We start from the raw sequence: 27,983 nt of genomic DNA, 5'->3' as shown, positions 1-27,983 counted from the left end.
TTGCAAACACAATAAAGAAAAATAAAAACTTTTCTAAAGTTAGTGTTGTCCACATTCGTGACTGTCATAACCTTTGTGTGATATATATTATATACAGTTACATATCATCATATTACTGTTAATGCCTGACGTGAAAATATATTAAATTAAATGTACAGGAGTGTTGAAGTAAGTTTACATACTCGAGTGTACATGTACGTGTCCGTGCAAAACATTTCCCAACAGGATGTTCGTTCCGCGCTACTCGGAAATGAAACGCCACATATTTTCCCCTTCCTGTTCGTGTTGAAGCATTTACAGGGTGAGCGAGGCTATTTTCCCTATGTTTTAATTAACGCCGTTTATCTTACAACAGCGATATAAGAATGTGGTTATTCACAGAGATGTAGAAAATGGTCAGGTGTGCCACTTGTACAGAAAGGTTTTCTGACAAAACTGTTCTCTGAGGTAAAGCTACGAGCTAGCTAGCTATCCGTTGACTGTGTGTGAGGTAAACTCTTAGGCTGCTGTTCCAATTTCACCGCTTAGTGGCAGTAGAAGCCAGCAGAGCAGGGAGTCGTGCTGCGTCCCGTAACTGAGAACTTGGTCTCGAGTGCCAGGCGCCTCCCCCTGCCGCTGTGGAGCGAAAGGGAGAGAAACAGTCCAGACTCCAGACCTAACAAAACATCCGCAGCCTCAAAAGCACGTCTCCTAGCCAGCTGGCAGCCGGCCTCTTCTTGGGCTGCTGTTCCCACAGGGAATGTGAGAGAGAGAGTGCAGACTTGTTAATAAATTGCCTAACCGAAATTTTTAGCCTGATGCTGAAGACCAGATTTTTCTAAAGCTTCGTCCTTAGTAATCACGGTTGACTAGTTTTAAGTACGTGTACTCTATTGACTGCACACCTCACTATGCAGAAACCATCTCGCTGTCAGCAAAATTGTGCTCAGGGCACTTACAGAGCTTATGTCAACATTGTTTTATCTCAAGTCATTCCCTTGTTTTAGACAAACACTCTAGTCCGCTCACAGCGATGAAGCAATCTTTCATTGATTAGGGAATAGGTGATTCTATGGCCTGCTTACATAGAAGACATTGGTTGGACGCCACAGTGTTAAGTATGACTACGTAAGGGTAGATAATAAAGGAGCATGCAGCTGGTGGACGTTAAACACCAGGAGGAGGAGAGGAAGGAGAGAGAGACCTCTGTTCAGGAAACGTGTAGTGTACTATGTGTTTATGACGATCCCCACCAGTCAGGTGTATCTACTGTGGCTTGTAGGCACCAGCTGTGGACATGTCTCAATACTGCGTGTAGGGCAGGGGGAGAGGAGAAAAGGTTCAGGGTATGAAACCCTGCCTTGTTTGTTTTTCACAGCTCTGTATTTTTAAAAACAATTTCATGACGTATTTCCTCTTTCCTCTTGCCACACCCCCAGGGACTTAAGGCACCACTCAGCCCCCCCCCTCCCCCCTTGACCTGACGAAGACAGCGAACGTGCCTCCACCCCCCCCACCCCACCCCGCTCCCACCACCTCTGACCCGCTGCGGAGGAATGAGCCAGGCGAGCCCGAAGCGAGAGGGTCAGTACCCAGTAGCTGAGTGGAGGAGACGGCCCTCTCACACGAGGACAGCTCGGTTCACTGTTCTCCTGGAATCCAGCCTTGCGTAGCTGTGCACAAGCTGCTGGCGTTTCTGCTCTTCTGTTTGGCTGCTCCACTCAGGAAAGCTTAAGTTGGGCCTGGTCTAGAATAGGCATCTGCTAAAATGGACATGATATGGATCGGTGGTTCAGTCGTTATTAAGAAGGGGAAAAAGCAGATATACGCACACACACACACATCTCAATATGACAGCGAGTCTTAAATCAGGGATGTTTCATGTCTCGAGGCTGGCCCGGATCTCGCCCCGCTGTGGAGCACAACATCCTGGTCGAGGAGAGAGAGATGTATAGAAGTAGGACTTTTCAAAGGAAAGTAGAAAGAGGAAACGAGACACACGAGGGATGGCCAGTTGTCTTTATTTACGAGATAAATAGCGAGATCTCTAAAGAAGGCTAAGAGAAGAGGGCAGTGGAGGGAAGGCAAGTGGAGAACGAGAGAGGGTGGAGGGAGGGAGAGGGAGAAGCCCTTTGGTCTGCTTTCCCAGGCTGGCTGTCAGGAAGGCAGGTTTTTTTTACACCGTGTTGCCCTTTCCTGGGGAAATCCGAGACAAACAGCACTGCGGGGGAATGGGGAGGGGGGATGGGGGGGGGGGCTGGGGACACACTGGTCTGGGAAGGAGGGAGAAACGGAGGGAGAGAAGGGTGGTGGGAGGGGGAGGAGGTGCAGGAGGAGGAGCCCACACAGCATGAGAGAGGGGCCAGAGCTTTTGGGAATGCACAGAGAAACACCATGCACACACACACACAACTCCCTTTGTCTCTGCTTTGTCATAGGGTCTTATTTTAACGTTGGCCACCATAGTTCCTCTGCCCTGTGCTGTTTGCCAGCGCAGAACACACCACAACCGACAAACACACCACTACAGACAAACGCACATCAAAGCACAAACACACAACAAAGTTATACATGCACTCAACGGCAGGGGCAATAGGGTTCAGTGATTGATTCAAGACAGATAGAGCCGCGATAACAAGAGAACAGGACCAACAAGGTCTCAATGACTCCTGGAAGTCAACAGCCTGTGTCTATCAGAATAGTGGAGGTACAGGAGCTGTAGAAGGAGTAGGGGTGCATGTGTGTGCTGGGACGGGGGCGGGTGGGTTCAGAAAGTGAGAGGAACAATAGGTAGGGGTTTCCCCGTGACAGGTTGGGTCAGGGGTCAGGGTGTAACCCCATATCACCTGTGTGACCCCCAGGTGTTGACCCCACAGCTCTGAGGGACCAGCTCTTTGACCTGTGGACCCGCAAGGAATTGGAGGCGGTGAGAAACAGGCCCTGTGTGTGTGTGTGTGTGTGTGTGTGTGTGAGAGAGTTTCTGTGTGTGTTTGTGAGTGAGTGAGTGAGAAATCATTCATGTGTCTGTGTGTCGTTTTCAGTGTGTGTTGTGTGCATGTGTGTGTGCATGCCTCTGCTAATGAGAGAAACCGCTGTGTGTGAGTGTGTGTGCACGCGGAGGGGGGAGGAAGGAAGGAATTTGAGTGTGCAGTGTATGAACATGAGAGGTGTGTGAGGGGGATGCATGGACACCGTCTGGTAGATGATTTAAGACAGGAGCTCAACGGCCCGACTATCTGTTTCCCCCAGAAAACCTCCACACCGCTACTGCTTAGCAACTCTGCAGGACTACTGGCAATATCAGCCCTAAGATCCTTCCTTCCTTTCTGCATGCCTTCCTCCCTTCCAAAAATGGCCCTCCCTTTCATTTCAAGTTCCCTCTCCTTTACTCTTACTATTCGTACTTTTTTCTTGTCGTCGATCTGTCTTCCCCGTTCTACCTGTCTGACCACTGCCCCCACCCCCCTCCAGCTGCGTGCCACTGCCCAGCATGGCTTCTCCTCCCTGGGGGAGCCTCTGGCAGGTCTGTTGGAGCTCTTGGAGGGCTGCCCGGGCAAGCAGAAGGGCAGGGCCTCCACCCTGGGGCACTGCATCCTGCAGGAGTTTGAACGCTGGAGACGCCAACACCCACAGGTGCAGAGCTCCACAGATGTCTGGAGCCAGGTGTAGTACACGGAACACTGTACACGTCCATACATACGTGTGTTTAATACCAATACCAATGTTAAATACTCCCAGAGTCAGGTACATACAGTTCAATTCTGTGTAGTGTGTGTGTGGGGGGGGAGAATCTGCACCTCAAATTGTGAATGAACCCCTCATCGCCCCACCACCACCCCACCCCCTGTCCCGCTCCAGGTGAGCCTCCAGGCCTTGCCAGAGGGCCAGGCTGTGGGCCTGCAGCTCCGGGCCCTGGGGCTCCTCACCGACGCCCAGCCCAGCTACATGGAGCCCCTGCTGGACCTGTACCAGCTGGGCTCCCTGGACCCAGTCCTGCTCAGGCAACACATCACCAGGCTGCAGGCCCTCTGCTGCTACAGGGAGGTGGGTGGAGGGGTTGAACGGGTTCCTTACTGTAAAGATCAGATACAAAAGGAAAGAAGATGGGTCACAAAATGACAATGAACGAACCATTGAACCAACTGCAATAACAAAGGTCTGTCTCTCCCTCTTAGGCTGCTATACTGAGCGCCAAACTCAAACTACAGAGAGAGCTCAATATGGAGGAGGTGAGACCACTGGGTTTGCCCATGTGTGTGTCTGTGTGGAAGACGCATCCATTACAAGCGTTAAGAGAGACTAAGTGACGTTTGTGTCCCCTGCTCATCCGTGGTGCAGGTGTGTGTGCCCCTGATCCTGCATGACAAGCTCCAAGTGGCAGAGTCCTGGGTGGCTGGTCACCCTGACCTGGAGAAGCGTCTGGTCATTCTGCTGGACTCGTGGTGCCAGCCCAGCTTTAACCCAGCTCAGCTCCAAAGGTGCTTGTGTATGTGCGTGCACGGTTCTTCTGGCATGTGTACGCTTGTTTGTGTGTGTACTCTGGATGTGTGTGTGTGTGTGGGCATGGATGTGTGTATTCATGTGCGTCTCCCTGTGATTCTGCAGGCAGTTCCCCAACTTGAGTCTGTCCAAACACCAGACGGACCAGATCCAAGCTAAGCTGCTTAGCAAGCAGGTGTTCAGACTGATGGACAAGTTCAGTATCGACCCAGGTGTGTGTGTGTGTGTCCCTGGGAGTGTGTTTGTGTCTGATGTGCAGTTTGATGACATGACTCCTGTAGTACATGATGTGTAATAAGGGCGTAATGACTGAACAGATCCTTTTCCTCTCTCAGGACTGTGTCCCAACTCTGTGTACAAGCGTAAGCTCGACAGCCTCCGGTTCCTCATGTACAAGAGGTTTGTGGAGGTAAGCAGGACATGGGACCAGTGCTTAAAATAGGACCAGTTTCCTGTCCTCTGGGACAAATTCTCGTGTCCATTCTCTGCGCCTGTCTCTCATTCGCTGTCCTGTTGTCCTTCCTGTCCTACAGAAGGGCATGTCTGAGGAGAACTGGAAGGACCATGTTCAGGTAGGATTTCCCTTTCCTTGTGGCATCAGTGGCTGTGTGTGTGTGTGTGTGTGTGTGTGTGTGTGTGTGTGTGTAGTAACATGCAGCATCAGTCCACAGTGGGGGGTATGTGTGTAGTAACATGCAGCATCAGTCCACAGTGGGGGGTATGTGTGTAGTAACATGCAGCATCAGTCCACAGTGGGGGGTATGCGTGTAGTAACATGCAGCATCAGTCTACAGTGGGGGGTATGTGTGTAGTAACATGCAGCATCAGTCCACAGTGGGGGGTATGTGTGTAGTAACATGCAGCATCAGTCCACAGTGGGGGGTATGTGTGTAGTAACATGCAGCATCAGTCCACAGTGGGGGGTATGTGTGTAGTAACATGCAGCATCAGTCCACAGTGGGGGGTATGTGTGTAGTAACATGCAGCATCAGTCCACAGTGGGGGGTATGTGTGTAGTAACATGCAGCATCAGTCCACAGTGGGGGGTATGTGTGTAGTAACATGCAGCATCAGTCCACAGTGGGGGGTATGTGTGTAGTAACATGCAGCATCAGTCCACAGTGGGGGGTATGTGTGTAGTAACATGCAGCATCAGTCCACAGTGGGGGGTATGTGTGTAGTAACATGCAGCATCAGTCCACAGTGGGGGGTATGTGTGTAGTAACATGCAGCATCAGTCCACAGTGGGGGGTATGTGTGTAGTAACATGCAGCATCAGTCCACAGTGGGGGGTATGTGTGTAGTAACATGCAGCATCAGTCCACAGTGGGGGGTATGTGTGTAGTAACATGCAGCATCAGTCCACAGTGGGGGGTATGTGTGTAGTAACATGCAGCATCAGTCCACAGTGGGGGGTATGTGTGTAGTAACATGCAGCATCAGTCCACAGTGGGGGGTATGTGTGTAGTAACATGCAGCATCAGTCCACAGTGGGGGGGTGTCCAGAGCTGCAGGTCCATCTGGTGGAGCTAGTTCTGAAGCACAGCGGGCTCCAGAGCGCCGCCCAGTGGTCACTTCAGTACGGCGTCCCCAGAGACAGGCTGCCATTCGGGGTTTGGGACGCCCAGCAGAGCCTGCCAGCCTCGCTGAGGTGAGTGAGTGTTTTGTGGTGTTTGTGTGTGTGTTAGCCATCACAGGGAAGAAGCAGAATCTCTTTGTCTTACGCACACACACGCACACTTATATCTCCTCCCCCAGGCATGTGTGTGGGAACGACTCTCCCCAGAGCGAAGAGTGGGACCCTCCCCTGTCTCACCGGGATAGGTTCTACCAGCTGCCAATCACCCGAGACAACGTCCATTTCCTGGATACACAGGACGGACTGCAGCTCTGCCAAGACATCATACAGGCACGGTTACCACGGTGATCGGACAACAGTCTCCCGTTGCAGAACCCCACAGATTCCATCAATTAATGACTTCATTCATCCTTCCAACTGTCCATTCAATGATCCATCCATCTGCTCATCCATCCATTGTGCGGTGTGTTCCAGGCGGGGCGTGTGGTAGGTGTGGACATGGAGTGGAGGGCTGGCTTCGGCACCGTCAAGACCCAGCATGTGACTCTGATCCAGCTGGCCGTTCAGGGACAGGTGTTCCTGCTGGACTTGTGTGCCGACGGGTTCTGTCAGCACAGTGGAACCGTCCGGTTTATCAGAACCCTCTTTTCAGAACCCAAAGTTCTTAAGCTGGGTATGTTGGTGGTTTAGGTTTGGCTTTAATCTGAAGGGGCGGGGGGGGGGGGGGGGGGGATAGCCCTGTTACATCTAGACGTGAAGAATAAAGTCAATGCATTTGTAAGGTTTCCGTGGTTACTGTCTGTCCTTCCAGGTTATGGGATGTCAGGGGATCTGAAGTCCCTTCTGGCCACCTGGCCTCAGTTCACTGAGGAGCCTCTGAAGACAGAGGGGGTGCTGGACCTTCTCAATGTTCACCAGCAGGTTGGCTTAGCATTCACCTAGCCTAGCATTCACCTAGCCTAGCGTTCACCTAGCCTAGCGTTCACCTAGCCTAGCGTTCACCAAGCCTAGCGTTCACCTAGCCTAGCGTTCACCTAGCCTAGCGTTCACCTAGCCTAGCGTTCACCAAGCCTAGCGTTCACCTAGCCTAGCGTTCACCTAGCCTAGCGTTCACCAAGCCTAGCGTTCACCTAGCCTAGCATTCACCTAGACTAGCGTTCACCTAGCCTAGCGTTCACCAAGCCTAGCGTTCACCAAGCCTAGCGTTCACCTAGCCTATTATCACCTAGCCTAGAATTCATTTAGCTTAGCATTTGTTTATCCTAGACTTAATACATCTTAGCATTCCATTAGCCTAGCATTCGCTAACTTCAAATGAACTTGCCCTCGGCCACTGTGTGGCTCAGATACAACGCAGCGGCCGCGGGAGGAGCGGGGCTTCGCGGAGTGTTCTGGTGGGGGACGGGCCAGCAGAGAAGGGCCTCAGCTTATTGGTCCAGCAGATTCTGGGCCGGCCCCTGGACAAGATAGAGCAGCTGTCTAACTGGGAGAGACGACCCCTCCGCACCAGCCAGTTACGATATGCAGGTAGGTACACACACACACACACACATGGACACACCCACACACATGGACACACACACAAAACAAACAGACTTTTCTTATTTACCCCATTCTTCCTCTCCCCCAGCGGCTGACGCCTACTGCCTACTGGAGGTGTACTCCACCCTCTCTAAGGACCCGGCATGCTTCGGGCTGCCGGCCGACCTGCACTCCGTCTCCTCCGCCCAGGCGGGGAAGAAAACTAAAGAGAACAGGAAGCGGAAAGAGAAGGCCAAACAGGCTCGCCAGAGAGAGGTCAGGGGTCAACCAAGTCCCTCTGTCATAACGACCACTGCTGTTCTTGTTGATGTTGAAATGGATGCTCCTGGTGTGTTGGTGAGGCTCTCTCTCTCTCTCTCTCTCATTGTCTCTCGTTCGCCAGGAACGCCAGTGTGGAGGGGGTCCTTCGCCGGCCCAAGCCCTGGAGGCGAGGAGCCCTCTGGCTGGGGAAGCCGGGGCGTGTGTGGGCCCCCCCATGTCCCCCCAGCAGCTGAAGGTGGTGTGTGACAACATGCTGCAGGGGCTGGGGAGGTGCCTGCGCTCTCTGGGGGTGGATGTGCGGATGCTGGAGAACACTGATGACCACCGAGTAGCAGCACAGGTCAGGCAGCAGCACACACACACACGCTGAAACACACACGCTGAAACACACACACACACTTACAAGAGTACGTGTTAAGACAACAGGACCACACAGAGAAGTAAACAAACACACCCTCACACACACAGAGTAACAGGTTAAACAACGTGACCACACAGAAACAAGTAAACGCGCACACGCATTTGGACACGCACTCCTAAAACACACACACACACACACTTCCAATCCTAACCCTTTCTGTGAAAAGATCCTGGTGTGTGTTTCTCTTCTCTGACCCTGTCTGCCCTGCACAGCTTGCTCAGTCAGAGGGCAGAGTCATTCTCACCTGTGGACAGCCCTTCCACACCGTAAGTACCCTCCGGATCAGCCCGCTGTTCAGTTAGCTGGTCGGCATGGATACGTGGGGCGAAAAGAAACACACAGCACTCATGGTTGGCCCCTCTACCCTGTGTGTGTCTTCAGCTGAGGTCTCAGGTAGGCGAGGGCCGGTGTCTGGCGCTGGACTGTTCAGAGAAGGCCAAAGACCAGGCCATCAGGGTCCTCCAGCACTTTAACATCCAGCCCACCAAGTCTGACATCTTCAGCCGCTGTCAGGTTAGATCCTCACTGTGTGTTTGTGTGTGTGTGTGGGCCTGGTTCAAAGACCCTGTGTTCCAGATTCTCACTTCCCTATGTCTCTGTGTGAGTGTGGGAATGTGGTCAAATCTGCACACCAGCTGGGCTGGTGAGGGTGGACACACAGGACTAGGTCACCACAGATCTTCATTCTGCCTGCGCAGCGAAAGAAGTGCAGCGAGATTTCAGGCAGTGAGATTTCAGTGGAAGTTTTTTCCCATCGGGGAACCTGTTTCTTAACAAAGCCTGCATGCGAAAGGTCTAGAGTGCATCAACCTTGACAACCTGGATCCTAACCTGCCTCCTCAACCTGCTGCCAGTCAGCCAACCAGGCTGATTGTCTGTCCTTCAGTCTCCTAAGGGTTGGTGGCCTGGCCTGAGGGTGGTCTGCCTGTACAAACACCACCCCCCCAGCCCCCCCCCCCCCCCCTCCACACCTTCTGCCTGCTTGTCTGCTGAAGAGCTGTCTATTGATAAAGACGGTTATACGTGTGTGCCCCCCCCCCCTCCCAAATGTTTCCAATATATTTGTTTTGTTTTGTTATAGTCCTGGGATTGGCTGCGGAGTGTTTGGGGTAGACCAATGAGCAACCTTCTTTGCTAGGGGGGGACAATCACAAAACAATGAGGATGAGTGAAGTTTAGTAAAGGAATGTGTGTGTGTGTGTGTGTCTGAAGCCCACCCAGGCGAAGTTAACCCTTTTGTTGCCTCGTTGTAAAAGCCCTTTGATTGGCAGGAGTGTGTTGGAGTCTTGACCACCTCATCCCCCCTGAGCTTCACTCAGAGAGAGAGAGAGAGAGAGAGAGAGAGCAAAGAAGGATGGATAGAAAGAGAGAAAAGGGAGGAGAGAGCGAAAGGAAAAACTAAAACAGAGATGTGTGTCTCGGCCAATATAGACTCCCTTCAGGCTCCCCGAATCCCCCCCCCCCCCCCCCCGGGCCCCCTCTGAAAGCACTCTCTCCCAGGACGGCCGCGCGGAGACATTCCTGAACCCCTACTGAAGCCCCTGTGTGACCCATTGATACACAGGGCCAATTATTAACCCCTTCACTGCCCTGCCCGGGAGAATAGTGCCTGCCAGTTATCTCACTAATCCCCTCTGCTGTCCCTCCTCTGTTTCCTACCTACACCTCTCTCTCTCTCTCTCCCTCTCTCTCTCTCCCTCTCTCTCTCTGTCGCGCTCTCTCTCGCTCTCTCCCCCTTCCCTCTCTCTTTCCCTTTCTCTCCTCCCCCCCTCCCCTCTCTCTCTCTCTCTCTCGTTCTCTTTCTCTTTCTCTCTGTGTGAGAGAGTGTGTAATATTGGGAAAGAGTTTGAGAAGTTTGTGTGTTTGTGAATCCCGCATACTTGATGGATTTGTGTGTGCTGCTTTCTTTAGCGTGTGTGTGTGTAGCTGGATGAAGGTGGATAAACACGTTAACGTCAATGTTCAGTCCATCAGACGACAGGTTCATTGCTGTCAGGATGCTAATACTGTCCCCTGCTGACCCCAGCATGGCTGGAGAGCCCATGTCAGATACAGTATATTGGTAGAATGTAACCTTGGCCTTTCAGTTTTCCTCTCCGACACCCTGTATGTGAATTCCATCTGAGGGAGGGGACAGGGGTTAGGTTTGTCCCACGGTGCCACCCCTACCCGACCCGGTCTCTCACCGGCCGCACCCAGCTACTTTTTCAAAGAGCTCTTTCTCCCAGTGCATCAGATGTCGGCTCTGGGGCTGTTTATAGACGTGTTGAGGCTGAGAGATAGACATCAGCCTTTAGGCTAAACCTGACTAGACCACACTAGACCTGGCTAGACCACACTAGACCTGGCTAGACCACACAAGACCTGGCTAGGCCACACTAGACCACACTAGACCACACTACACCACACTAGACCAGGCTAGACCACACTAGATCTGGCTAGACCACACTATACCTGGCTAGACCACACTAGACCACACTAGACCAGGCTAGACCACACTAGACCTGGCTAGACCACACTAGACCTGGCTAGACCACACTACACCTGGCTAGACCATGCTGGACCAGACTGGGCTAGACCAGACCAGACTAAACCATTCTAGACCAGGCTAGACCATTCTAACCTGGCTAGACTAGACCAGACCAGACTAACATAGACAGACAATACAGGCCTGGTTCCCACGAGCCACAAGGAGGGAAGTGAAAACGAGAGCAACAGGAACTGCAACACCGTGAGAGTGTCAAGAGAGGTGGGGAGGGGGGGTGGAGAGGTTAGGGGAGGGAGCGAGTGAGGGAGTGAGCGACATGAAGGAAGGATAGAGGGAGAGCTAGAGGGCAGTGAGGAATGTGAAGGAGAGAGAGAGAGAGAGAGAGAGAGCAAGGGGGAGAGAGAGAGAGCAAGGGGGAGAGAGAGAGAGCAAGGGGGAGAGAGAGAGAGGTAGAGATGGAAAAAATGCATTGAATGAGAGCGAGTATGTGTGAAAGAGAGTGAGGGGGGGAGGAAGTTGGAGAGGGAGTGGTGACAGGAGAACTTGTTGCTCCGTGCTTTGATCTACAAAGGGGGTAACAGGCTGAGAAAGGAAGAGGAATGTTGGAGGATGAGACACGTTTAGAGTTACCCTTCGCTGGGTGTGCGAAGGCATGTGTTTTTGTGTCTGTGAGAGAAAGAGAGAGTGTGGGTTTGTGTGAGTGTGTCTGTGTGTGTGAGGGAAAGTGTGTCTGTGTGAAAGTTTGTGTGTGTGTGTGTTCGAAAGGACAATGATAAGTCCTTTTAAGACGCTGTTTTCTCAAAGTCTGTATAAGTGTGTGTGTGTGTTCGAAAGGACAATGATAAGTCCTTTTAAGACGCTGTTTTCTCAAAGTCTGTATAAGTGTGTGTGTGTGTGTGCGCGCGTCTGAAAGTGTGTGAAAAACAGGGCTCCGTGGTCTCGCCACCCCACCCCCTGGAGACAAGAAGAAGGGGAGGGAGGGAGAGACCGGGAGGGGGGGGGGAAGGAAGGGGGGAGAGACATTCCTGAGACACGCCAAGACATTCCGAGGGAAACCATCCCAGATATTTCCCACTGTGTGTGGTGAAGGGTCTGCTACTCCTTTTACTGAGAGAGAGGAGAGAGTGTGTGTGTGTGTGGGGGGGGGGCAAAGAGACATGGAAATGGAGAGAGAAATACTGAGAGGGAAAGGAGCGGGGGCTAGGAAGGGAAGGGAGGGAGAGGGAGAGGGAGAGGGGTAAAGTGAGAGAGATGTCTGGAGGGAGAAAGATTATCTGTGTGGAAAAAGATAACTGTGTTTACTGCATGTGTGTGTCCGTGTGCATGTTCATGCATGTGAGTGGAGAAGTGAGTGTGGAGTCCCACAACAGCAGTAGTGTTGTACTGAGTGCAGTCATCCCAGACATCAGCTCCATCTGGTCTCCAGGAATCCAGTCGGCTTGCTGTTCCCACACTGGAAATCTGCCTATGGAGCACACAGCTTCTCCATAACACCTATGTGTGTGTGTGTGTGTGTGCGTGCGTGCGTGCGTTGGTATAAATGTTGGTTGGTGTATGTGTGTGTGTGCGTTGGTATAAATGTTGGTTGGTGTATGTGTGTGTGTGCGTTGGTATAAATGTTGGTTGGTGTGTGTGCGTTGGTATAAATGTTGGTTGGTTTGTGTGTGTGTTGGTATAAATGTTGGTTGGTGTGTGTGTGTTGGTATAAATGTTGGTTGGTGTGTGTGTGTGTGTGTGTGTTGGTATAAATGTTGGTTGGTGTGTGTGTGTTGGTATAAATGTTGGTTGGTGTGTGTGTGTGTGTGTGCGTTGGTATAAATGTTGGTTGGTGTGTGTGTGTGCGTTGGTATAAATGTTGGTTGGTGTATGTGTGTGTGTGTGTTGGTATAAATGTTGGTTGGTGTGTGTGTGTGTGTGTGTGTGTTGGTATAAATGTTGGTTGGTGTGTGTGTGTTGGTATAAATGTTGGTTGGTGTGTGTGTGTTTGTTGGTATAAATGTTGGTGTGTGTGTGTGTGTGTGTGTGTTGGTATAAATGTTGGTTGGTGTGTGATTCTTCCTTTGATGTATGCACAATGTCCTTGTGTGTTCAAGGACTCTCAAGGAGAGATGATCACTACAGAGTTAATAATTTGATTCTACTTCCTGTTCCTGTCTGTGCCCCCACCTCTTCTTAAACCTCTTTCCCCTTTCCTGCACACACACACACACACACACACACACACACACACACACACGCACACATACTCCCTCACCTCTGTCTCTGCTTCACTTTGTTTATCCCACCTTTTTCTCTCTAATTTCACTTCTCTCTATCTCTGTCTCTGTATCTCCATCTCTATTTCTCTCTCCCCTTTCATTCTTTCTCCCTCATTTTAATCTTCCCTTTCTCTCCCTTTATCTCTCCCCCCCTCTCTCTCTCCTTCTCTTGGAGAGGAATCCAGGGCAGCCGTCAGCTGGAATGTCCTGTTTGTCTTGCTCTGTTTGTGCTTTTGTACCTCGTGTTTTCATTGGCTGGCTGGCATGTGTGTGTGTGTGTGTGTGTGTGTGTGTGTGTGTGTGTGTGTGTGTGTGTGTGTGTGTGTGTGTGTGTGTGTGTGTGTGTGTGTGTGTGTGTGTGTGTGTGTGTGTGTGTGTGTGTGTGTGTGTGTGTGTGTGTGTGTGTGTGTGTGTGAGAGAGAGAGAGCCGGTGAGACTGTAAGAGGGGCTGGTGCTGTTTGATGTGTTCCATTGTCTGGGAGCCAAGCTGCTTCCTGCCCCTGCTTTCCCCGATAGCTGAGAGAGAGAAAGAGAGAGAGGGGGGGGAGAGGGAGGAGAGATGGAGAGGGAGAGAGAGAGAGGGAGAGGGAGCTACAGAGAGAGGAGTGATAGGGAAAGTCAGGGGTGGGGGGTGGAAAGTGAGAGACGGGTGGAGGGAGAACCTTCAATAGGGCTTTTCCTCCAAACACCAGTACAATGAAGTAGTGCGTAATTTCCCCTGTATTCTCCACACACACACACCTTCTCCTGCACACAGTAATGAACCCAGCATGATTCCCAGCATTGGAATACTTGCTCTTACCTCCGCCTCCATTTTTAGATTCTCATCTCCTGTGTTGGTTTTGTGTGTGTGTGTGTCTGTGTGTGTGTGTCTGTGCGAGAGAGAGAGAAAGCGAGAGAGTGTGTGTGCACGTTTGTGAGACGGTAAATCTGGTAAGGTTTAAGGACAGCATGAGGTAGACGAGAAAGACGAGCTGGATGACAGTATGAGGGAGGGGGGGAGGTGGGGAGGTGGGGGGGAGGGAGGGGGTAATTGGTGTTTTGACAGAAACAGAAAAACAGAGAGGTATCTTGGGGGTGCAGTAGGGAGACAGTCCCAGCGACGTGAAGATGAAGAGACGGGGAACGGAAGATGAAGACTGTGAGACAACGAGAGACTGATAGTGTGAGAGAAAGAGATATGGAGAGAGAGAGAGAGCGAGAGAGCGAGAGAGCATTCCTGCTGTGTGGTGATGTCATGAGAACGGGCCCTGAGCAGACAGCCCTGTTTATGTTCTATCAGAGGAGGGGGAGGGATGGAGGGGACGAGGGGGGGCGGGGGGGCACTTTCCTCTGCCGCACAGGGAGAGAGAGCAGAGTTGGACAGCAAGAGAGGGGGAACACCAGAGGGGAAAAGGGAGGAACGGAGGAATGGGAAACCACAGAGAGAGAGAGAGAGAGAGAGAGAGAGAGAGAGAGAGAGAGAGAGAGAGAGAGAGACCCACTCGCCGATGGCTTCTGTCATACCCACACGTGAGAGTGGTAGCTGGGGTGCACAGCTTAGCTACAGCGATGTAGCAACCTTCCCTTTCCCCTTGTTTGTAACCTGGTATCTGGTTGGAATGTAGCATATTAGCTTCTCTGGTAGAAGATGAAGTATTCAATCGTACCGGTCCCATTTCTAATCCTTCTCATCAGAAACGGGCCGTTATTTCATCTAATGAGACTGCCACCACACCCTGGTCTTTTCACAATACAATTCTCTTTTTCACTCTTTTTTTTCCTTTTTCCTGTGATTAAGGGAACTACTGTCTCTGCGGTCGTGGTAGAGCGGTTTCCCCGGTGATGCTGAAATGCGATATGCAGTGTGTGGTCAGTTAATCACGCTAGCCAGCCAGCTCTCCCACACTACAGCATGCTCCCCACTGCTCACTTCTCTTCAACACACACACGCATCTACCAGACAGCACTGCCTCTCCCCTGTCTCCTCTCTTCTCCTCTCTTCTCCTCCCTGTCTCCTCTCTTCTCCTCCCTGTCTCCTCTCTTCTCCTCTCTTCTCCTCCCTGTCTCCTCTTTTCTCCTCTCTTCTCCTCCGTCTCCTCTCTTCTCCTCCCTGTCTCCTCTCTTCTCCTCTCTTCTCCTCTCTTCTCCTCTCTTCTCCTCCCTGTCTCCTCTCTTCTCCTCTCTTCTCCCTGTCTCCTCTCTTCTCCTCTCTTCTCATCTCTTCTCCTCTCTTCTCCTCTCTTCTCCTCTCTTCTCATCTCTTCTCCTCTCTTCTCCTCTCTTCTCCTCTCTTCTCCCTGTCTCCTCTCTTCTCCTCTCTTCTCCTCTCTTCTCCCTGTTCCTCTCTTCTCCTCTCTTCTCCTCTCTTCTCCCTGTCTCCTCTCTTCTCCTCTCTTCTCCTCTCTTCTCCTCTCTTCTCCCTGTCTCCTCCCTGTCTCCTCTCTTCTCCTCCCTGTCTCCTCTCTTCTCCTCTCTTTTCCCTGTCTCCTCTCTTCTCCTCTCTTCTCCCTGTCTCCTCTCTTCTCCTCTCTTCTCCCTGTCTCCTCTCTTCTCCTCTCTTCTCCTCCCTGTCTCCTTTCTTCTCCTCCCTCTCTCCTCTCCTCCTCCACAGCACAGCTCCTGACAGCAGACAGAGATGTAGTTGGCCTGGAGAGCCGGGGGGCCACGGCTTGGAGCTGTTCTCCACCACTCTGGTCTGTTCTTGCAGAAGTGAGACTAGCGGTGATCTTTCACCTAGATAGACACTTCCCAGAAGTAGGGAGGACGGGAGAGGCAGTGCGAGATGGAGAGGGGGGGAGTTGAGAGAAGCAGTGAGGGAGTGCGCTTGAATTATTGTTTAGATGTGCCTAGTCATTCTCATCCTGAGTATAGTTTCCTAGAAACATCCTTCTCTGGTGCAACGTCTGTCTGCACCAGAGAACAGCATCATGCACGGTGTCACATCACACCGCGAACAGGAACCTTGCTTCTCATTGGTCGGTTCCTGCTGTAACTTTCAGTTCAGGCCTACATGTCTGAGATATGTCATATATAGGCCCATGTAACACTTATGAATGGACTCCTACTAGCCCCTAGGGCCCCAGTGTCGGGGTCTTTTACTAGCCCCCAGAGCCATAGAAAAAGAGAGTTGCGACACGCTTTGATCTCGCCGACACGTGATCACGTGGTTCATGTAGCTCGCTGTAGTTCCAAAAAACCCCACTGCTGTCAACCGGTTTGAATGGTTTTCAATGAAGCTGGCCAACGGAAGTCGCTTTCTCAGGCAAATGATGAATGAAACAGGCTCGGTTAAAGAAATCCGATATTCTGTCTATCTTCAGCAGACTCGTATCTACAAAAGGCAGTCCTCCCTGACGTGTTTGGTGTAGAATGGAGTGAAATACAACATTGTGAACACTCACTGCCAGTGAAACACAGGAAAAAAGCTAGAGCTTTTTTGTCACGTGGTTCCGGTAGCTCCCTGTAGTTAAACAAAACCCCCACTGCTGTCAACCTGTTTGAATGGTTTTCGGCGGGACAGACAGCAGCACCATCTCGATTCACGGACATTTTCGGTATATTAACACATAATGTCAATTGGTTACTGGTGTGTTGTATCATGTGTCTGATACTTTATTAACATGTATGTATTACATGAACTTATACATAACGCAATATTGTGAAGCAGAGCTAGAAATGGCTATGCTAGCTCTACTGTACAAACTGTACTGTACCATACTGTACATACCAAACAGTAGCCTAATGAGGACTATATTGTTCCACTTAACGTTTAACCTTAGACGGTTGAAGTAAATGGGTCTTGTTAAAGTTTTTTTATTCATCAGCCCACTTACAATTTAGCCTACCACATTAACAACACCTATATTTGTAGTACTTGATGCTAGTTGAATCTAACCATTATCACCAGCAACTGCTCAATTTAAGACAAGAAAGGAGTTTGGTAAATAGAACAGAATAAACAAGGCAACCAACTGCATTCAATAAAACATTTTATTGTACAATATGTCCTGTGTTCTTCCACTCCTTTTGTTTGTAGTGATCCGGTGATCTTCTGGCTATGATACATGTACAGCTAGCTAGAGTAAAAGTGTTGCTTACGTAGACCTACAGTCTAGCTCCAACTGCATTTAGAATCTAACAAGCTTACGATAAACTTTAACTAAAGCTGGCTATATAAAATACTACTAATAACAATTGATATGAGGTGGTCGAAATATGAAAAAATGCAGGATGTTCGTGAATTTACCAGCTAACTTGCTTCTGACCACTTAATTTGCAATTCATTGTTGCTAGCTCTACTAACTAGGCTAATAAGAGCTATATATAGAAGACTTACTTTGTATGCCAACGAACACCAATAATTAGAACTAATTTGACAGACTATAAGCCAACTGACTTCTGGTTATGATACACGTGCTCTCTAGCTAGCTTCAGTAAAAATGTTGTTTATGTTAGATACTAGCTAGACCTACAGTCTAGCTCTAACTGCGTTTCGAATCAAACAAGCTATAAAAATATGAAAAAATGAAGGATTTTCATCAATTTACCAGCTAACTTGCTTCGGAGACACTGAAAATGAATGGGGTTGAACGGTGGAAAATGCAATGTTTGGAACTACAGGTCGCATGTGACACGCTTTACTTCTGCATTCCTCGATAACAATGGGAGTCTATGGAAGTGTCGCAACTCTCTTTTTCTATGGCTCTGCTAGCCCCTAGGGCCCCAATGTGGGGGTCTCCTGCTAGCCCCTAGGGCCCCAATGTGGGGGTCTCCTACTTACCCCTAGAGCCCCAATGTGGGGGTCTCCAGTGAGCCCCTAGGGCCCCAGTGTGGGGGTCTCCTGCTAGCCCCTAGGGCCCCAATGTGGGGGTCTCCAGTGAGTCCCTAGGGCCCCAGTGTGGGGGTCTCCTGCTAGCCCCTAGGGCCCCAATGTGGGGGTCTCCTACTAGCCCCTAGGGCCCCAATGTGGGGGTCTCCAGTGAGTCCCTAGGGCCCCAATGTGGGGGTCTCCAGTGAGTCCCTAGGGCCCCAGTGTGGGGGTCTCCTGCTAGCCCCTAGGGCCCCAATGTGGGGGTCTCCTACTAGGGCCCCAGTGTGGGGGTCTCCTACTAGCCCCTAGGGCCCCAGTGTGGGGGTCTCTTACTAGCCCCTAGGGCCCCAGTGTGGGGGTCTCCTACTAGCCCCTAGGGCCCCAATGTGGGGGTCTCCTACTAGCCCCTAGGGCCCCAGTGTTGGGGTCTCCTACTAGCCCCTAGGGCCCCAATGTGGGGGTCTCCTACTAGCCCCAAGGGCCCCAGTGTGGGGGTCTCCTGCTAGCCCCTAGGGCCCCAATGTGGGGGTCTCCTACTAGCCCTTAGGGACCCAATGTGGGGGTCTCCAGTGAGTCCCTAGGGCCCCAGTGTGGGGGTCTCCTGCTAGCCCCTAGGGCCCCAATGTGGGGGTCTCCTGCTAGCCCAGGAAATAAATCATGAGAAAACATGACACAGGCATCTGAAGACATCATCTTTCATCCGGGGTCACTGTGGAGGAGGAGGGCTGCGAGAAGAAGATGGGAATGTTGTATTATCATAGCAGGCACGGAGTAGGGATGCCAGAAGATCTGTGTGTGTGTGTGTGGGGGGGGGGGGTCAGTCTGACTTGCGTAAGCAGCAGGGTTTAGGCTCCAGGCAGATCCCTGTGGAGACTCCGAGAACGTAGACCCCATCACAGACCCTGGTGTGTGAACTAGTACTGTGTGTGTGTGCACGCACGTCAGAGCAATTGTGTTTCTGATATATGGCTGTTTTTGTAAGTGAGTTTGACTATGAGATGTGATCCATCATTGTGCTCCTTTGAATGTGTGTATTTTGTGGCAATACATATGCTGTGTAGTATGTAGCTATGTGCTTTTGACTGTGCAGATGTGTGTGTGTGTGTGTTGAACTTGAGGCAGGAGGTTATTTACCATTCATATTTGAGCTGATCTGAATTTAGCCAGCAAGCCAACCATCCAGTTCAGAGCGGTCGCCAGCCAGTCAGTCAGCCAACCAACCAGCCTGTCAGCCAGCCAGACAGCCAGCCCAGAGCTCCTCCTATGAGCAGTGATGTTATCAGGGTTAGGAGCCTGTTTGCTTTGGGAGCGCTGGGCAGTCCGGGGTGGGAAGGGGTCTCAGCCGCCCCCCCCCCCCCCCCCCCAGGGAGCAGGGAGGTAGAGGGCTGGAGGGGTCAGGTTGCTTGGCCTGGGAAAGGCCTGGGAGAGGCCGGCCCTGCCACTGAAACACAGCAGATAAACATGGAATGGAAAAATAGACCCCAACCCCACCGGTCAACCAGAAGTCAGTCAGCGTGTGTATCTGTGTGTGTGTGTGTGTGTCCGAGTAAAAAAGAAAAGATGCGCAAAAGACGCATGTCCACTTCCGTTCCTCGCGACAAACCAGTAGTTCTCACAGGAACTGCCCGCCAGCGTGTGCGTGCGGGCGGGTGAACCGGGTCTGGCTCTGACCGTTCTGACCCAAGTAAATTGGTTGCCATGGTAAGGCCCGCCAAAGTGCAGTGTGGGCTAATATACCCTGTAGGGTGGTGTGCTGTTCTGGCTACCTGAGCTGTGAGTCAGGACGGCTAGGTGTTCTCTCTGCTCCTCCTCAGCTCAGCCCGTCGTCATGGAGGCACGGAGGGCGCTAACGCTAACCCTGTCTCAGGGCTGGGAGAGAGGGCGCTAACGCTAACCCTGTCTCAAAGCTGGGAGAGAGGGCGCTAACGCTAACCCTGTCTCAGAGCTGGGAAAGAGGGTGCTAACGCTAACCCTGTCTCTGAGCTGGGAGAGAGGGTGCTAATGCTAACCCTGTCTCAGGGCTGGGAGAGAGGGCGCTAACGCTAACCCTGTCTCTGAGCTGGGCGAGAGGGCGCTAACCCTGTCTCAGAGCTGGGACAGAGGGCGCTAACGCTAACCCTGTCTCTGAGCTGGGAGAGATGGCGCTAACGCTAACCCTGTCTCAGAGCTGGGAGAGAGGGCGCTAACGCTAACCCTGTCTCAGAGCTGAGAGGGCGCTAACGCTAACCCTGTCTCATAGCTGGGAGAGAGGGAGCTAACGCTAACCCTGTCTCAGAGCTGGGAGAGAGGGCGCTAACGCTAACCCTATCTCACAGCTGGGAGAGAGGGCGCTAACCCTGTCTCATAGCTGGGAGAGAGGGCGCTAACGCTAACCCTGTCTCATAGCTGGGAGAGAGGGCGCTAACGCTAACCCTGTCTCAGAGCTGGGACACAGGGCGCTAACGCTAACCCTGTCTCATAGCTGGGAGAGAGGGTGCTTCACAATGAAAAGTAGAACGTTGATTAGGATGTTTTCGATGTCTTTACCTGGACATGTCTCTGCCACGACACTTCCTCAGCCTGGGTTCCGACATGACCTCTCTCTGCAACTTTGTGTGTGTGTGTGTGTGTGTGAGTGTGTGTGAGAGTGAGTGTGTGAACACCAGTGTAAGAGCGGTCCCATTGATCCTAATCACACCAGCAGGTCCATAATGATATGGACGTACCTGTCTGTCTGAATCAGCCCCCCTTCAGGGTGAAGCTCTCTCCTTCTCTCTCTCTCTCTCTCTCTCTCTCTCTCTCTCTCTCTCTCTCTCTCTCTCTCTCTCTCTCTCTCTCTCTCTCCTTCCCTCCATTTTCCTCCCTCTGTCTATTTTGGTCCACTGGTGGCCTGTTCCCACAGAGCCGTTCCCATGGTTATCGCTACGGAGATAGCGGGGCCAAGGGGGAGGGGGGTGGGGATGGGGGTCGGCGGGGGTGACATGCAGAGAGCTGGAGGGACAGCGGCTGCTCTGTGAGATACAGAGTCGGCCACTGGAGAGGAGGGGGGGAGGGGGGGGAGGGTTGCTCCCATGAATATCATGGCAGGCCAGGAGAGCTGTGTGCTGGTGAACGGGGTGGCAGGCTGAGGGGGTAGAGCGAGGAGAAGGAGGTTTGGGGAGGGAGGGAGGAAGAGGGGGATGGTTTGAGGGCAAGAGGGTGATGAGGGGGTGGGGGGTGGACGGGGGCACTGAGAAAGGGACAGATCCAGTTCCCAGACTTCTAATTACTGTGTCACAGGAGACTGCAAGGGGCTACCGCTGGCCCTGGGGAATGTACTGGGTGAGGGGGGTGAGAGTGAGGGGGGCCTGGGGGCCAGGGGGGGGGGGGTATTGGGGTCTATGACACAGGGAACTCTCCCTGCTCTTTCTTTCGGTTTTACCTCATTGCTTTCACACCAGAGGTGACCCCTTCCACCCGTGACCCCCAGATTCTCAACCTCTCCCCTTCCTTCTCACCCCATCCTCCCCCCGCTCTCTTTTCTTCCTTGGGCCTTTTGTTCCCCATCTTGTCCAGCCTTCCCTTTAACCTCCGCAACACACGCTCTCTCCCCCACACAGACACACACACACACACACACGTCTTATCCTGAATCATCTCCACTTAACCTTTGAGTCACTGCCCACTCTTTGAATTCCCTTTATCTGGCCCCCTCACCCCAGTGTGGCTGGGTGTGTGTGCTATCAGTCTCCCAAGCCTGTGGACTGGGCCAGATGATAACCAGGTGACAACCATCAGTGGCCATCTTGATGTTTTCAGACCTTTTGATGTTCCTTCTACGGAGCTCCTGAACTTGCCTGCTCCTCCTCCTCTTTCTCCACCCTCCTCCTCCTGTTCCTCCCCCCTTCTCTCTTGTTTTGTCCTCCTCTCATACTGATCCCAGTCCAGACACCTTCCTCCTGATGCCCGGAGGTTACTGTGGAGGCGCAGACGACACGCATAGCAAAGCAGTGCCTCGAGAGAGTTACATTTATTCATTTAGCAGACGCTTTTATCCAAAGCGACTTCCAAGAGAGAGCTTTACAAAGTGCATAGGTCACTGATCATAACAACGAGATAGCCACAAAACATTGCGAGTAGCCAAAACATGGAGCACACATTGTGAACAACCAAAATAAGTGCCAAAGGGAAGAACCATAAGAGCATGTAGTTAAACAAGTTACAATTAAACAACATGAACTGCTATAAGTGCAGAGTTACATACCCATCACACCTTGTTGGCACACACGGACATACATGCACACACATGAACTTGTTGGCATACAAACACGCACACACACACACACACACGTCCTGCAGAGTTCTCAGGGAGAGGCATCTCCAGGCATAGTACAGCAACTGTCAATATTTAAAGACCGGGATGATTCACCGAGCACAACAGGAACATTCCCTGCGTTCCTGCGAGTGTGTGTCCTTGTTTTGTCCTCATGAGTGAGTGCCCTGGTGTGTGTGTTTGTGTGAACAACCACGCTTATGTGTTTCATGTCTGTTTTTGTGTGTGTGTGTTTGGGAGAGGTGTGAAATATGTGAGGGGTTGCGCAACAACACAAGAATCTTTGTTAGTGCTCCCGTTCCCATGACGAAGCTGTCAGAGAACCGGATTCTGTGGAGACATGATACCCCGGTGTTATTGCGTGTGTGTGTGTGTGTGTGTGTAGATGCATGCGTGTGTGCATGTTTGCATGTATGTGCCTGCATGTGTGTATGAGACCGAACATGTGAGAAAGCTGGAGAGAAGCAGGGAGAGAGTCTGGAGAGGGAAAGGGGTGAGTGGAGCTTCAGGCTCTGAGGCAGTAGAAGGAGGCATCTGTATGCCCCCCCCCTCCCCCCCAGGAGGCCCAGCTCTCCCAGGGACCCTCCAGCACACGCAGGCCCAGGTCCCAAGGGCTAAGCCTGGGACAAAAAGCCTCCTCTGGGCCCTTTGTTCAGGGCCATGACTGGCCCTCCACTGGCCTCAAACGCACCAACCAACCAGGTCGTGGGGAGACACGGTGACAGGCCTGACAAACTCAAGCCAAGAAACACTGTGTGTGTGTGTGTGTGTGTGTGTGTGTGTGTGTGTGTGTGTGTGTGTGTGTGTGTGTGTGTGTGTGTGTGTGTGTGTGTGTGTGTGTGTGTGTGAAAGAGGGAGAGAGAGAGGGATACATGCGTGAGAGGTGTGTTTGGAGTTGGGGCAGGTCTGGTCCAAGTTCAGACTCAACAGTGACACACTGTCATTATGATAAACTGCACTGTAATCACAGACCTTCTGGTGTGTGATGTGTGTGTGTGTGTGTGTGTGTGTGTGTGTGTGTGTGTGTGTGTGTGTGTGTGTGTGTGTGCGTGCGTGCGTGCGTGCGTGCGTGCGTGCGTGCGTGCGTGTGTGTGTGTTAGTAGGGACCTAGAACTGTTTTTAACTTGTACGTATATCTTTTTTTTTATGAATCATATTACCATTGATAAATAATGTCTACGAATATTTTGTGTTTACATGTCACATAAATCTTACATTTAGGTGTATATTTAGTATACTGTATATGATAAGTCACTCATATGGTAAATGTATTATGTAAAGGTATACCAGTGAGGTAGCGCTAGCAGTTGCAGACAATCTCCAGAACACCCCCCCAGTTCCCACCATGTACCTTACCTGACTGTACCGCCGTTTGAATAAAATCACTCAGGCTCCATTGGCTGAGGAGTCTAGGTCACATGACCTAGAGGCCCCTCCCTTTGTGTGCCGTCCAGGATTTTCCCATGGGAGCGGCCTGCAGGACTGAGCTGTGCGTGCGCGTGTGTGTGTGAGAGAGAGAGAGAGAAAGACCGTCTGAGAAGTCTTCCACCTTCCTCCCCACTCTCTCTCCTCAACATCCCCCCTCTCTTTTCTGTCCCTTTTCTCTGCCACCTCCTGTTCTTTGAAATACAGTATCAGCCTCCTGATAGCCTTTGTTGTCCAGAGGGAGAGGAAGAGGAGGAGGGGGAGGGGGAGAGAGAGAGCTCAGCGTGTCTTGTAAGAGTCAAAATGTGTGTGAAATAGTATACAAAGATCTGCTTGTTCATCCTCGTCTCCCTTCAGCAGTATACATGTATTGACTTCTTGGGAGCGACTGATACTGCTACTGTTGAGGAAATATGTTTACCGTGAAGACATATGTTTGTTTGTCTATTTTATGTGTTGTTTCTAATATTCACATATTTGTTTTTAGAATAATAATAGCAGATGACTTGTTGGACTACAGTAGGCTGTACCATATTTATTTTGATTCCAATTCCAAATAAAGATATTTGGACAGCAATAGTCTTTAATTGCCCATGGGTGTGTGCTGGTTTATGGTGCAGGTGTGTGTGTAACAGTGGTGGATGGAAAGAGTGTGTGAGACTGAGGATAAGCCCACAGTGTTAGACATGAGCAGGTTCAGACTTGATCTGCCATGGGAAACACTAGTGGGTAAATAAACTCTGTTATCATGGCTGGAGCTGGGAAAGGAGAAGGGAGAGCAGAGGAGGAGAGGAGTGATGAGTGATGTCTGGGAAAAGAGATGTTGGCTAGGTAGAAGGAGTGTGAATGTGCAAGGTTGAGCCAGGGTGTGTGTTTGTGTGTGTGAGAGAGAGAGCGAGAGAGAGAGAGAGAGTCAGTCAGTCAGTCAAAGCAGCAGCAGTTCTCACCTTGTGTGTGTGTGTAGGGGAGGGGGTCTGTCTGTCTCAGTAACTGTTCCCCCAGGACTCAGATAAAGAGTCCTCCCCAGACCCCAAGCCTCACCAACCTCCTTTCCTCAGTTTCCCCAGCCTCAACCCTCTCCCTCCAGCCTCCTCTCTCCAGGCTCCCAACATCCTCTCTAGCCTCCCACCATCCTCTCTCCAGCCTGCTTCTTCTCTCCAGCCTGCCTCCTCTCTCCAACCTCCACCTTCCTGTCTCCAGCCTCTCTCCTCTCTCCAGCCTCCACCCTCCTCTCTCCAGCCTCCCACCCTCCTCTCTCCAGCCTCCCACCCTCCTCTCTCCAGCCTCCTCTCTCCAGCCTCCCACCATCCTCTCTCTAGCCTCCCACCCTCCTCTCTCCAGCCTCCCACCCTTCTCTCTCCAGCCTCCCACCCTCCTCTCTCCAGCCTCCTCTCTCCAGCCTCCACCATCCTCTCTCCAGCCTCCACCCTTCTCTCTCTGGCCTCCCTCCTCTCTCCAGCCTGCCTCCTCTCTCCAGCCACCTTCCTCTCTCCAGCCTCTCTCCTCTCTCCAGCCTCCCACCCGCCTCTCTCCAGCCTCCTCTCTCCAGCCTCCCACTCTCCTCTCTCCAACCTCCACCATCCTCTCTCCAGCCTCCACCCTCCTCTCTCCAGCCTCCACCCTCCTCTCTCCAGCCTCCACTATCCTCTCTCCAGCCTCTCAACCTTCTCTCTCCAGCCTCCACCCCCACCTCCTCACTCCAGCCTCCACCCCCACCTCCTCACTCCAGCCTCCACCCCCACCTCCTCTGTTGATTTACCGTCCAGCTCTTAAGTGGAGGCTTTTTGTCCGAGTGGTGCTCAGGTGTGTCGACAAGGCTTTTAGCACTGCCATGCTACTTAGTTGTGTGTGTGTGGGGGGGGGGGGTCATAGAGACGAGAGGGCATCGGGGGGGGATAGTTTGACACTGTGGGGACAGACAGGGGCAGCTGGGACGTCTCCTCAGGTCAGGACAGGGGAAGGGTGGGAAAGCTGTGTGTGTGTGTCACCTCCTCACATCCACACATGCCTGGACACCGTGCTTGTGTGAAGAGGCATGTGCATGTTGAAGTATTGGGAGATCGCTGTGTGTGTGTGTTGGCGTGTATCCTGCCTGTCTGCTCTGCTCTTGTGTTGGCATGCATAGGCTAGGCTTAGGGTTACCCACCCCTGACCCTTACCATACTCTGACACTAACCATACAACGTGAACCTAAGCCTAACTCCTAGTCTACCCCACCCTCAGAGCGGGGCCTGACCTCCCTGGGGACCCTTGCTCCCTAAGCAAAATTCTGCCAAGGTGCCCTCCTACCTGACCCATGAGCCGTGTAAAACATTTGCCACAGTCACACCTGACACCCCAGTGCTCTCGCTACAAACCTCCCTCCTTTAAACAAAACAGTTTACTGAGAGACTAGATAAACATTGTCTTCACCCATGTTTGCCTGGTCCCCACAGAGGCTGCTGCTGGAAAGCGCAAGTTTCATGTCATGCACGGTTATCTTTTCCAAGTTGCAGTTTAGACCGTTACACCCATTGGCGTTTATCAAACGTCATAAATAGTTGTCTTTCACTCTCAATTTTGTCAGGCACACAGTTACAGAACACAGGGCTGGAAGTGGCTGACAAGCAAGCAAGACACAGACAGACCGAGAGAGTCACTGCCCGGCTGAGTTAGCAAGACAGACAGGCTAGCGAGAGATGCACCACAAGCTAGCACATCAACTTACCTCTGTTAGTTGGGAGAGAGGAGGGAGCACAGGTTGACCTGATTACTCTTCCCACAATTCACTCTCGTGGTGGGTTTTTTCTTTTGACTGCCAGTGTCAAGATCCGAGAGTGGAATCGGTAGCTCTCCAAACATCTTACCAGCTTGTTTTATAGTTCTTGAAAGTTTGCTCTTGTTTTTGACAAGAGTTAAACCAAGATACAATATCAAAAGTGAGCACAGATTTAATAAGTGATGTATACACAACTTTTAAAATGGCCTTTTCAACATTAAAGCACCTCTGGTTTCCTCGTTGGGACAACTTTTTTTAAATACCGTCTGAGTGCTTATCAAAGGTAAATTGGGAGTCAGTCTCTGGACCAAGATTTTTCCAGGAACCCGCCTGATGTACTTAATCTCCGTTAAGTGACAAAGGCTTAAAAAGTGTCTGTTCCTTGTCAGCACCACAACACAGTTCCTTGGTTTTGCTCATATTGAGCTCCACAGACCTATCCTCTGTCCAGATTGAGATGTGTGTCCTTCACTCGTGCCATGTCAACTGCAGATTTTACCAGCACCGGATTAGCATTATTCCGAGTCATTTTGTTTGTGTGAAACGAAACAATGATGGGAGGGAACACAGTGTGAGGAAGGGTGGTGGAGCATTAACTGTGATTTTTCACTTTTCCATGTGTGTGTGGATAGGTGTGCAACAGTGACGAGTACATGAAGATGCCCAGAGAAGACATGGAACTACTCCTCAGAAAGAGAGGTACTTCTACAACATTTTAAACCCTACTCTCACACTCACACACAGCAAAGATCTATATTGAGGCATATTGTTTTGGGCAGGTTTTCTAACGGGCCAGGCTGTAGGTGGACAGGAAGGAGTAACCTGGGAAGAGGAAGTAGGCTGTGACCTTGTGCTTCCGGCACCGTCTGACTCCCCCAAGTACACCCCTCAGTGTCGCTGGGCTCCCTTGTCCCACCTGGACCCCTGCACCCTCACCTTCCCTGGAGGGGCTGCCCTCCAGATCCACAGCGTTCCCCCCACCCTCCTACCCAGAATACAGCAGTTCTACATCTGCACAGGCTGTGGCAAAGTGTTCTGGGAAGGCTCGCACTTCAGCCGTGTCATCTCACAGTTCCAGGAAGTACTTCGTGTCTCAGAGGAAGACGGGGACGGGGAATGGAAGGAGACTCTGGACCAAAAAATGGGAACCGGTACCACGCCCATTGCCAGGCAGAACAAGAACTAATGGAGATGTTCTTGACGATGGCGCTTCTACCCTGGAGTGGGCTATCCATCGATATATCTATCAAGTTGAGAATACTAAATCAGTTATCCACCTTTGGAGACAAAGTGTTTTTACGTTTTTAGATTGTTTTAGATCTTCTATATGGCTGATAAGTCATGGCCTTCCTACATTGTCATATCTTGATATATTTTACTTTTGAAACAAAATCAGTTGGGTTTTTTTATGATTAAAACAAGGATGCATTGTTTTTGGTGTGGTCAATCTTACACTGCAGATCTGATATTTGTATATCAGATCTGAGTCCTTTCATCAGTAGCCATTTTTGGAACCCTTCTCTTATGTATATGCTTCAGGCTGCCCTCTAGTTACCAGAAGTCATGTGAGCAAGACCCAAGGAGAACAGAGTGTGGGACCATATGGTTAGTGTACAATGTAGGGCTTTAGAGTGAAGGGTGTAAGGTCTACTCTAGTGTAGTTGTAGGGTGTAGGATATAAAGGTCAAG

General features: G+C 51.4%; 1 protein-coding gene across 2 annotated transcripts; it reads left to right on the top strand.

Moving 5' to 3' along the window:
- Positions 1–161: 161 nt before the first annotated feature.
- On the top strand, positions 162–27,727 carry exd3 (exonuclease 3'-5' domain containing 3). 2 transcript variants are annotated; one of them, XM_062478242.1, is made up of 21 exons: positions 162–301; positions 1,419–1,563; positions 2,841–2,905; positions 3,451–3,612; positions 3,838–4,023; positions 4,155–4,208; positions 4,318–4,457; positions 4,585–4,691; positions 4,815–4,888; positions 5,013–5,051; positions 5,964–6,130; positions 6,238–6,388; positions 6,533–6,731; positions 6,870–6,979; positions 7,405–7,585; positions 7,689–7,855; positions 7,983–8,201; positions 8,495–8,548; positions 8,664–8,795; positions 26,927–26,993; positions 27,074–27,727. In XM_062478242.1, exons 2-21 carry the CDS (start codon positions 1,536–1,538, stop codon positions 27,478–27,480), a joined length of 2,709 nt encoding a protein of 902 aa, XP_062334226.1. In that variant the 5' UTR covers positions 162–301; positions 1,419–1,535; the 3' UTR covers positions 27,481–27,727. The 2 variants fall into 2 exon arrangements, with proteins under 2 accessions (XP_062334226.1, XP_062334225.1); XM_062478241.1 differs by having other exon boundaries at positions 3,451–3,642.
- The last annotated feature ends 256 nt before the right edge of the window (positions 27,728–27,983 follow it).

The sequence above is a fragment of the Osmerus eperlanus genome, chromosome 14, assembly GCF_963692335.1.
Source record: "Osmerus eperlanus chromosome 14, fOsmEpe2.1, whole genome shotgun sequence".
Lineage (NCBI taxonomy): Eukaryota > Metazoa > Chordata > Actinopteri > Osmeriformes > Osmeridae > Osmerus > Osmerus eperlanus.
This window is presented reverse-complemented; position numbering and strand designations above follow the sequence as displayed.

Excerpts from the sequence above, each read along its gene's own strand:
- exd3 (XM_062478241.1), top strand. The coding sequence starts at position 1,536 with ATGAGCCAGGCGAGCCCGAAGCGAGAGG. Across the intron at positions 5,052-5,963 it reads ACTGGAAGGACCATGTTCAG|TCCACAGTGGGGGGGTGTCC; the intron begins GTAGGATTTCCC and ends ATGCAGCATCAG. Across the intron at positions 6,732-6,869 it reads ACCCAAAGTTCTTAAGCTGG|GTTATGGGATGTCAGGGGAT; the intron begins GTATGTTGGTGG and ends CTGTCCTTCCAG.